The sequence below is a fragment of the Globicephala melas genome, chromosome 11, assembly GCF_963455315.2.
Source record: "Globicephala melas chromosome 11, mGloMel1.2, whole genome shotgun sequence".
NCBI classification, from domain to species: Eukaryota; Metazoa; Chordata; class Mammalia; order Artiodactyla; family Delphinidae; genus Globicephala; species Globicephala melas.
In genome coordinates, this window is record NC_083324.2 from 93,600,914 (window position 1) to 93,612,117 (window position 11,204).

The 11,204-nt window shown below is 47.1% G+C and overlaps 1 protein-coding gene across 1 annotated transcript; it reads right to left on the minus strand.

Annotated features, from left to right (window-relative positions):
- Positions 1-238: 238 nt before the first annotated feature.
- EDN1 (endothelin 1) lies at positions 239-7,224 on the minus strand. The gene is made up of 5 exons (XM_030881412.3): positions 6,745-7,224; positions 5,027-5,195; positions 3,558-3,716; positions 3,288-3,401; positions 239-1,476 (listed from the first exon to the last, which is right to left on the minus strand). Exons 1-5 carry the CDS (start codon positions 6,806-6,808, stop codon positions 1,374-1,376), a joined length of 609 nt encoding a protein of 202 aa, XP_030737272.1. The 5' UTR covers positions 6,809-7,224; the 3' UTR covers positions 239-1,373.
- Positions 7,225-11,204: the final 3,980 nt, after the last annotated feature.

Consider the following 11,204-nt stretch of genomic DNA (forward strand, 5'->3'; position numbering starts at 1 on the left):
TGCAGGGAAAGACAGAGGTGTGAAAGCTGGGTTTTTGTTTTGTTTTTAGCTTAATGCAATCTAAAGGCAACTTTTAAGATATAAATCAAATTCTTGTTTTCATTAGCCATGATTCTTTTCCTTCTAATTGTCACCTTTCCAAGAAACCATCTTTAATCATCCCCCTACCTAATTCTTACCCCTTTGGCCCACTTCTCAGAAATTTCAGAAATGATTCAAAGTCGATACAGTAGGGAAAAAAAATATTTATTTTCTAAAGTCATTACCTTGACAGGCAAAACAAAGCATTTTCTCAATTTCATTCAGAAATACATTAAAAAAAAATACATAGACCAATATGGCCTGCCCAAACATATATTTAACATGGTAAATATAAGGAATAAATTGTTTGAATATAAATATCTATAAAAAAATAAGTACATCAAAATGTAATCCAACCTCTTCCATGAGCCAGTTACATAAAGGAAAACAATTTGACAGCTTTAAATCACCACAATGTTTACCCTTCAGTGTCTCTCCTAAACAATCCTATACCATTGTGTTTCCAAAAATCAAGGTAAGGGAATCTGCTGATTCAATTGATCTTTGTTTTCTTATGGAACAGAGCTAGTAGATTACCCTGAAAATGTTATATCTACTGTTGACACATTAGACAGACTTCCATGAGGCTAGGGCTTAGTGTGGGGATTTTAGAGAGGGAAGAGTCTGGGGAAGCAATAATTAAAGGTGGGGAAATACTTTGCCAGAGTGCAATATAGGTGAGGTAGACTCATATGCATGAAACTCATCCTGATTTACAGTAGTAACAGTTTCTTTCAATTTTGCATTTTATGAATTTAAAAAAACAAAGTCTCTCTCTTTTTTTTTTTTTTTAACTCGAGTGTTTGTCCTTAGAGTGTTTTCAATTTGTGCATTCCCTAGAAAAATCTTTGCAGGGACTTTGGAGTTTCTCCCTGAAATGTGCCAGGCACCTGAGTGAGACACAAACACTCCCTTCGGAACCTCTTCGGGGACGGGGACGCCGCCCGCAAGTGGAATCTCCTCTCCTCCTCCCTCTAAGAAGGAGGTCACCCTAATTTGCAGGTCACTGCATCTCTCTGCCTTCTTTGCATAGCCCGCTGTCACCCCAAAGGAGGAGAGAAACGAAAGCAGTTCCCACTGATGGAGGCAAATGAAGACGGGCTGGGGGACTCCTTAACCTTTCCTGAAATGTTTGCACCCAGGACGCTGGTCCTGTGCTAGTCTGGAACGAGAAGTGGTCTAAGCAGGGAGGATGCATTTGCTCTGATCCCAGCCACGTGGAGAGAGCGCAGAGTCAGGCCCAGGGCTCTTGGTGGATGAGAAGGCTTCAGACAGGCCCCAACAACCTGCCATCAGTGTGTTCGGTTGTAGGTCACTTTCTTATCTCTGTAGAGCTTGGCTTTCAGCTTGGCAACATGAAAAGACGTTTTGATGCTGTTACTGATGGCTTCCAACCTATTAAAACCAGACAAGAGAAAACGATGTTATTATTTTTTTTCCTACAAAAATCATTCCTAGGCAAAAGAGACATCTAAAATTAGAATCTGGTAAAAACAAATCTAAATCTGGATCCTGAACTTTCACCCCCAACCAAAACCACATGTTACCCTGCTAACCTCAAGTGAAAATAAACTACCTCTTATGCCTAGAATGGCAGTGGGTGGGGCGGTGAGCAGGGAGAATAAGGGTGATATGGTCATATCTAAAGGGAATTGGGTATTAAATACAATTTTAAAGTACAATTTTTAAGGTCAACTAGAGATCTTCTCTTTCCTTCTTTAGCCCTGTCCCAAGCACTATCCCAACCCCTGTGGGATCGTATGGAGAGACTCATTCGGCAGAGGTTTCAAATAGCCAGGAGTGTCTTCTTAAACACATAAGAAATTGAAGGGGGCTTCGTGGGAAAGAAATTCAAAGAGAGGAGACCTACAGGCAGGCCCAAAACAATATTCTACGGCAAGTAAAGAAAATTTGTTTTTGCAGGTTTCATGTTTTCTGTTTCTAGGAGAAAGAAAAAGGGAAGGACTGTAACATTGATTTAATAGTTGATGTAATGGAAGCTAATAGAAAAAAAAAAGATTTCCAAATCAGTCCAGAAACGGTGATTTACGTAATCTTGCGATCTGAAGGCGCACTAGTGGCCTGAAGTTATAAATATGGAAACTTCAACAGCACATGGGAAGTGCTGAGGATGGCCCCGCATCAGCAGTAAACAACTCAGAAGTCATTCATGACTGCCAGGCCTGTGCTCGTAATACTTGGATCCTAGGACTTCTTGCCACTGGATTTCCGGGAAAAGTTGCCACTGACCATGATAGGGAAACGTAGAATATGGGGCGGATCTGAAAGCAGGATTCCTCCCTGCAGCTTGTGAATTCCAAAATGTTTAGGATTTGGAAGACTTATCACTCTAAAACTGCTCAGGGGGCTTCCCTGGTGGCGCAGTGGTTGAGAGTCTGCCTGCAGATGCAGGGGACACGGGTTCGTGCCCCGGTCCGGGAAGATCCCACATGCCGCGGAGCGGCTGGGCCCGTGAGCCATGGCCGCTGAGCCTGCGCGTCCAGAGCCTGTGCTCCGCAACGGGAGAGGCCACAACAGTGAGAGGCCCACGTAACGCAAAAAAAAAAAAAAAAAAAAAAAAAAAAAAACTGCTCAGAGCAATCCTATGGTATTACTAATCCAGATCCCAGCTCATGATTAAAAAATGAGAAAGCTTTTGGGAATGACATTGGGTCTCCACCAAATGCATTTCCCTATTTAAAAAGTAAATAAACCTGAAAAAATGGCATGCTCTAACTCTTACCAACCCTGACTTTATTTTCCCTTTGGCCATTTGAATAACTGCTGTGTTTTGAAGAATTTGATTATATGTGACACTTTAATTAAAAAAAATAAAAAACTCTCCCTGAAAGGATTTTTAATTTCTCAGGGAAAGCTGTAAATATATTGACTCAGAGAGGCAAAAACTAGATGTGACCAAATGACAAAGGTGTCTCTAGATAGATTTTGTTTGGAAAATCTACCTTTAGGATGATTGGTGTGTGTGCTAGAAATCACCAAAGTGTACAGAGGGCGGCAGCCTGCATTCAAGGCCTTCAAGACAACATTTGAGAGGGATTCCTTTGCTCTCTTCAATCTAGAGAACACAAAGATTCCCCTTTTCTTTGTTACTGTCCTCTGGGCCTTTCTCCCATCAAGGCAAGAATGACTAGGAGAGTAGACCATTCATAGGTGACGGGGACCAGCTGCTCTTAGGAGCCTCTTACCTTCTTATTTTTCTTCCCTCCACCAGCTGCTGATGAAGACACTTCTCTCCAAGCTTGGAACAGTCTTTCCCTTTCTTTTGTTTATTCCAGCCTTTCTCCATGGTGTCTTGGTCCCTGTTAAAATACACATAGGGAGAACATTTCAGCAATAGGAACTTCAGTTGTTCTCAATGCCTCTGTTAATCTCTTTTAAAAAAGAAGACAGCATCATAAGAGGAAGACGGTCAGGAAGGCATAAAACTGAAGGAAAACAAAGGTGTTTCTACTCACCTGAGTTCTTTTCCTGCTTGGCAAAAATTCCAGCACTTCTTGTCTTTTTGGCTAGCACATTGGCATCTCTTCCTGTGGTCTGTTGCCTTTGTAGGAAAGAAATCCTTTAAGGATCGCTTGGTCCTAGAGGGGCTTCCGAGTCCATATGGAACAATGTGCCTATCATGGAGAGAGAGGAACAAAAGTTATGAGCATAACTGATCGTCTCCAGAGGTTGCATTCTTTGGGGCAAGCTCCTAAGGAGCTCACACCACAGGATTTGGCAGCGAAACTCAGAAGAGTCAAATGTTGCTAACAGTCAGGGTGGCATGCCGGTCAACGGCCTCAAGTGTGTGGACCCACCCAGGAGAAAATCAGTTTTTCTAAGTCAATGAAATTCCATGTCAACTCTCAACACAGCAGCCTTGTCTTTTGGCCGAAATTATGACATCTCTGCTTTGGTATCTGTTTCATATTTTCTTCCTTTTTCTGACTCTCTACTTAGTTAACAGGTCTTGGGGGTGGGGGTGGGGGACTTCCATGCAAAACCATGACTCACAAGATTTCGAAAACCGATTTTCAATTCAAGTGATACATGATAATGCTAAAAGGGCCCCCTGAGGAGGCTGGGGGGGACACACTACTGCGTGCATGGTTCACGCCAGGTTTGCACACCTCCTGTGATTTGGTGATTATCATACAACTGTAGAGGGACTCCTCATCAGAAGGCTCTCCAGTAATTTCCAGGGTGTCCATTGTGATTCTCGCCTAAAGAATAAAGTCCTCCCCTTGGAAGTATCACCTTACTAAGTATGAGGCTCGCTGTGGTTTTTGTTTCGTTTGATTTTGTTTGCATTTCAGTCATCCCTCACCATAACGGGACACCGCAGGCAAAATCAATGTATTTTTGTTTAGGATTCCTTCTGATGGGTGAACTACTTTTCAGGGGGAGATGGGGGAAACTGCTTTCTTCGCTCGGGAGGCAGAAGGGAACTCTAAGGACCGCGTTTCTATTGCTGTGTTGAAATAGGCTTTTCCAAAGCAGGGAGTCGGGACACCCAAGTTCTAGGTCTCGCTCTACCATAAATTCATCCTGGCAAGTGACTTCAACGTTTCGGGTCTTAGTTTTTCTATAATTCAGATAAAGACATTAGACTATAACTCTCTATAATCCTTTCTGCCTCTTCAGTCTATGCCCTTCCATGAGAAGCACAGGTTGGACCAAGCCACGTATGACCTCAGCAACGTTTTCCCTAAACCCAGGCAGATCCCAATGGAAAACATTCTCCCCGGAGGCCCAACACAGAGTTTCTCCCCCGAGACGTGTGGTAGCCTCCTGAGGGGCATTTTCCCCACTGGGGCACTTTCCTGGGGTCAGAAATGCTACCTTCAGAGTCCAAACCCAAAAGTAACGAGAGTGACTGGGCTCCAGTCTCCGGTGAAGCTGGAGGGGAGGAAGCCTGGAGTAACGATGCCCTCTAGAGACTCACTCTGGAGTGTTGACCCAAATGATGTCCAGGTGGCAGAAGTAGACGCATTCTTTATCCATCAGGGAAGAGCAGGAACAGCGCTTGGCCCGGCGGGGCCTCCAGGGCGCACTGGGAGAGGGCTTCTCCCCTCCGCTCTCGGCTCCTGTGCTGAGCTCGGCACCCAGGACCGCTGGGGAGACAAAGAGCAGGTCAGTGGGCGGCGTCTCCCCCAAGGCCCAAAGGCACACTGGTCACAGCGTCATGCCACATCTAGCAGAGCAGATAAAAGCAGATGAAGCACCCAGCCGGCCTCCGGCAAGAAACACAGAGCAAAAAGGACTCTATTATTTTCCCTCCTTAACATGACTTCACCTTTATCGCCACTGGCTTATCCAGCTTCAGAGAGATTATACAAGTGCAGGGGAAACAACCACCTGAAAAGGGACTTACCAGCCCCTTGAAGCAGCCTTCAAGGAAATGCTTAGAAATACTGCGTGTTAGACATTTGGGTTGCCTTCTGCATGGAACTTAGCGCAACCTACGGTGGCTTAAAATTGGCTGATGACCAAAAACCTGAAACTAAGTAAATCATGACTCAGAGCCACTTCCTCATGCAGGATGACCTTCCATTTAGGGCAGTACCTACCACTTCACACCTTGTGTAAGGTGGGGAGTAGCCCAGATGAGACACACCTCTTGAACTTAGGTGGAGGTCCAGAGCTTTGGGGAGGTGATTGGAGAGAGAGAAGAGAAATCAGCTCTACACTAAAACCACTGACCTAAGGGAAAACTGAGCAGCAGCTCCGGGGACCCAGGCAAGGTTCCGTGGGTTTTGAATTCTGAATCCCCGGAGCAGGATGGTGTGGGCGGGATCTGCCGTCTCCCGTTCCCCACGGCAGCATGCTTCCTCTTACTGACAAGTTAACCACGCAGCTTATCTGCCTAACTTTGTACATTTCAAATGATCAGACACATTCCAGGATTTTCATTCCCTTGACATCCTTTCTCTTCAGTCAGGGTCATGAAAAGACAAAAAAGTGCGCTGACCCTAAAAGAGGGAAACGGGCAGATGCACGCATGCTATCTAAATCCTTCAGCAGCCAAGATTTATCCTAGCTTCCCTCCCAAGACAGGTGAATAAAACTGGAAATAGAGCCCACACTGTTCCGAGTGCCAAAAACTTGCCAAAAGAAATCTAAAGTCAACAATGACAATTTTAAAGAAAACATCTGCTTCACCCTGAAACCGCCTGGGGGTGGTTTTCACCAGGCTATTCTGCAGGTGACTTTACTGCTCATACATTGCTTGAATGACTTGAATAAAATTCCTTGGCTTCAAGCTGAAATGTTTAAATATTTCACACATTAACACACTATTAAAGCAGTATTTGAATAAGATATAAATTCCTATATGTCCTATTACCTGTATGAACACATATATTGCAAACATACATTTAGCTAAATTACATCTCGCTTTAATTGAGTCATATTTTTAAAAGCCAAGGAAATACACTAGGCAATAATAATAATGTTATTTTAATGCTAGAGGAGCAATGGTCTTCAACAGAGGATTTTTTTTTTCCACTAGAAAATTTAAGCACCTTTGAGCAGTAATTCCCCTACACTTGCTTTCTGAGCGGCAGTCATAAAAAGAAATGGGGGAAAACACAGAAGCAAGAAAAGCATTAAGGTGGAAAAGAAGACGGCAGCATTCAGGGATTTACAAGTCAACGTGCCTACCTGCTTCTGGAGCTCCTTGGAAAGCCACAAACAGCAGAGCGAAAATCATGGGGAAATAATCCATTCTGGAAAAAAAGGGATCAAAATCCTTCCCCACTGCGAACTAAACCCGAAGGTGTGGGGGGGGAAACGCAGAAAAACAGCTTCAGTTCCTTCCGAGCGCTTCGGGTTCTTCGGATCTCAAAGTGATCCTTCAGCCCGAATGCTCTTTAATGGGGAGAAAAAAGAAGCGTCTGCCAGGAGAGAAGGCAGTGGGAGCGGTCCGAGGACGCACGCGGTGGCGGCCGTGGCGCACGGGGACCCGGGGACCCTGGCGGCGCTGGTCCCAGCGCAGAGGCAGAAGCGCGTCTGACCTGGACAGCTCTCGGCAGGCTTTTTATACTGAACCCCTATAGAGCGGGGGTAAACAGCTCCAATTTTATTCCAGCCCCAGACAATGTTATTGTGTCATTAGTCACCACCAGGCAACGTGCAGCCGGAGATAAGGCCGGGCTCTAAAGGAAATCACTGCTAACTTCAGAGGCAGACGCCCGCCGTCTGACAATTCGGGGCAGGGCTAAGAAAAAGAAAATACCCATTGGAGACCTTTGGTAAACCTGCCCGTGCAGCGCTGCCGTCTGCTTCCCCTTTGCAAGCTGCCAGCCCCGGAGTTCAAGCATCAGAAGAGGGACTCCAGAAAAGTCATACCATTGGTATGAAAAGTATGAGCTACAGTTTAAATAGATTGTATTGTTGTGTGCGGGGGAATTTTTTTTTAATTGTTGTTCGCTTCATTTGCCTTTTATGTCTCTCCGATTTCTTAGTGCTGATCAGTCCAGGGGACGCTCTCGCTCTATACTTACGCCTCCCCCCGCCCCCGACTCGGGGTCAGATCATTTTGGCAGATAGATGGACGCACTTTGCTCTTTATTCCAGCCCCCGCCCACCAAGGCTGTTCGGCTCAAGTTCTTTGCGTCCACAGTGGGAAACATAGGAGAGGGGTTGGCAAGAAAAGGAAGTTTAAAAAAAAAAAAAAAAGGATCCTTTTAGGCACATACCCAGTCCTTTCAGGATTGCTGATTAGAAGCCCCCATCAGCTTTTCTTTTTGCGCCCACCCTCTTCCCGTCCCCGGATCCCCCCATTTGCCGGGGCACCAATCTAAAGAAATAGCGAGAGAGGAACGCCAGAGGGAGACGAAGAGCTACCGGGGCTGATGTTTGAGGAAAAAAACCACAGCCTTGGCTTCCAAATAACAGAAGGAAACGCAGCCACCTGAGGTGGGAGCCTAGAAAGGGAGGAATGACACCTGACGCGGAAAGCGCGGTTGCCCCTCGGAATATTCCATTTACTCCCTACATCGGGACAGCTTTTCTGGATCTTTGTTTTCCTTTGGCTTTTTCTTGTAAGTCGAAGGGGTGTTCTTGCAGAGGGTTAAGTATTGGGAAGGAGGAAACGCCCGCCCTGAATAAGGGAGCAGACGATACCTCGCCTTTAATAACGTGCTTATGTTTTCAAAGCAATTTCCTGTCTATGTAAGCACGAAATACGCCTTGAGGTCCTCACAGGGCAGTCACTGCGGAGGAAACAGCACGCTGCAGTGTGTACAGCAGAACATGAATGTAAGACGTTCTGGCTTTTTCAATTAGCCTCATTTGTCAAGTGAGAAAGCTGGGGTCCCCAGAATTTCCCTGCTCCGTCGAAGTTCTCGGTGTGCCTGCGTAAGGCCCATGGGATAAAGGGAGAGAATCTTCCCTGCACACGAAAAAGATGTGTCTACGTCTAGCTCCATCAAATAGATGCTGCTTCCATTTCCTCACCTTGTTTTACTCTAATCCACCCACCCACACCCACCCACACAAACACGCACACGCAGGGATTCAAATGCAGACTCATTTGCAGTTCTCAAGAGGGTCCCACAGAACCATTTCCTCCTCCTCTCTGTTTATTCTTCACCCCTAGAATCAAAAGGACAGATTTTATCCCAACACCTAAGCCGTGGACCTGGGCACGCTTGGTCTGCCTGGACATCCCTCAAAGTCACAGCAGGGGGGACAGTAGCGGTAGCAGATCCGTAATGAGATCTGTCCCCTAAAGCAGCCACTGCAGCCAGAGTGGAGGTGGGGGGAGGCAGGGACCCTCCCCCACACATCCACACCCAGAGAGGCCTCCCCTGCGTCCCCAGAGGTCTCTGCTTGGGCCCTCGGCCCCTCCTCTATATGCTTGCCTCAGCCCAGCCCCAGGGGCCGGGGAGGGCACAGCTCCCCCTGGACTCAGTGGCAGCCAGCAGGGAGCCAGCTCTGCTGGCCTCAGCCCTGGCCAGTGCGTTCCGACTTCTTCCCATCCGCAGAACACAGGAGAGCAGAAGAGAGCTGATATCACATTCACAGGATCCAAACTTCCCCCAGGGAGGGAGAGGTGGCCTGGGAAATATGTCTTGGCCGGGGTCCCACCCCCACGCCCCCAACTCTTTTTTTTTTTAACCTCCTGGAAACTTTAACAAAACACTGGCCGCAGTCAGGACCAACCTGTCCTCAGCTCCTCCCTGGAAACTACCGCCCGGTCCCTCCCAGTCCCTCCAGGTCCAGCCTGGGCCACCCTCCGGCAGGTAGGGAAGCCCATCTCTCGACGCCACACCCACCTCGCTGAGGTTGCCTAGACAGGTGCCAGCAGCGCCCAGCGATCAGGTGGAGAAGTGAAGCAAAATGAAACTGCCCACAAGCCTTCCCACAGCCCACCCGCCCTCCTCTCCTGTGAACTATCTGAATGACAAATAAATACAAAACGTGGGCAGCAGTGATCCGCCCCGACCCGTCACCCCGGGCCTTCTGCTCAAGTCAATGCGCAGGATTTCAGATCCGGGAGGGTCGCATTGTTCCAAGGCCCATCTTGCCCCATCTCTTTGAATCGTGAGTTTCCAAGACGCACCCTCACGTGGGTGTGCATGTGCGCGTTTCCATTTTTCTTTGTGTGTCTTGGGGCAATGGTGGTATCTCCCTTCCCTGTCTGTCCATCTCTCCACTTCCAGCTCTTGCAGCAGCCTCTTTTCTTCCTAGAGGAGGAAAGGGGGGAGCCTTTCTCTGCAGAGAAGGCAGCTATCCTACTGCCAGGCAGCTGCCCAACAAAACAGTTTGCCAAGAAGCAAGAGCGGGAGGGAGGAAGAACCCCAACAGACCAGTTTTACAAGTTAGATGCTGCCGCTGCTGCTCTGCCTGAAGCCTTGCTGGGGAGCGTGGAGGAGACGAGAAGGTTAAAGTTGCTGGACAAAGTAATAAAAGTGGAGATCCCAGGCTTCCCTGGTGGCGCAGTGGTTGGGAGTCCGCCTGCCGATGCAGGGGACGCTGGTTCGTGCCCTGGTCCGGGAAGATCCCACATGCCGCGGAGCGGCTGGGCCCGTGAGCCATGGCCGCTGAGCCTGCGCGTCCGGAGCCTGTGCTCCGCAACGGGAGAGGCCACGGCGGTGAGAGGCACGCGTACAGCAAAAAAAAAAAAGAAGTGGAGATCCCACCTCCATCACCAACCCCCAGCCCAGCCTTCCAGGACCTAGCAGGGGAAAGGCTCTCTGCAGGCACAGTCCGCCTCAGAGAGGAAAGGGAAGGGAAGGGAAGGGAGAGAAGAGGTAAAGAAGATGGCCTTTTTCCCCAATAGAACAGTCTTCTGTTGCTGTTCTTGCTTTTAATGTTACACTTGAATACTGGAAACTATTTGATAAAGTATTTTTTATGTGTTTCTTTCTGTATCATCTCTTGCTGTGTATTAATAGATAGCTATAAATAAAACACCCTGGGCCCCAAGTACAGATACTACACAGTAGCAAAGTGTGCTGTTTTTAGCACTCCTCAGCTTTGCTGTTTCTCAACTTCTGCGTAAAACAATTTGCAACTTTGCCCAGCCAATAAATCTGGGGCGAGATGTGGCAATGAGCTCAGCAAAAAGAACAGCCGTTAGGTTGCTTGATGAGAGAGAGCACAAGGCATAAAGAGCTGGCTTAGTGTGGGGTCGGTGAAGCTGTCCAGGCCACTAGCTCGATCATATATTGTTGACTGTTTTACATTCCTCCTTTGCATAGCACTGTTGTGGAAGACTGCGTAATACAGACATTACTCCATGACGTATTACACACCTCCAGGAGTCATGAACAAACACAGCTTCTCCCTGTGTCCAAAATCGAGTGGTATTTAGCACAGGAAACAGGGTGCTGCTCAGCAGAGATTCATCCCATGTATCTAAAAGCATAGAACTTAAGAGTTCGTCGATAGGTCAATGGATAAAGAAAATGTGGTATATATATGTACACCACACGGAATACTTCTCAGCCATAAACGAAAATGTGGATGGACCTAGAGGGTATCGTGCTAAGTGAAATAAGTCAAACAGAGAAAGAAAATACCATATGATTTCACTTATATGTGAAATCTAAAAAACCCGAAACAAACCAACAAAAATAACAAAACAAAAACAGACTTGTCAATGCAGAGTCCAA

Coding starts and splice junctions, on each gene's coding strand:
- EDN1 (XM_030881412.3), bottom strand. CDS start 6,808: ATGGATTATTTCCCCATGATTTTCGCTCTGCTGTTTGTGGCTTTCCAA. Junction 5,196..6,744: donor CCAAGGAGCTCCAGAAGCAG/GTAGGCACGTTG, acceptor TTGTCTCCCCAG/CGGTCCTGGGTGCCGAGCTC. Junction 1,477..3,287: donor GAGGGAAGAAAAATAAGAAG/GTAAGAGGCTCC, acceptor TGGTTTTAATAG/GTTGGAAGCCATCAGTAACA.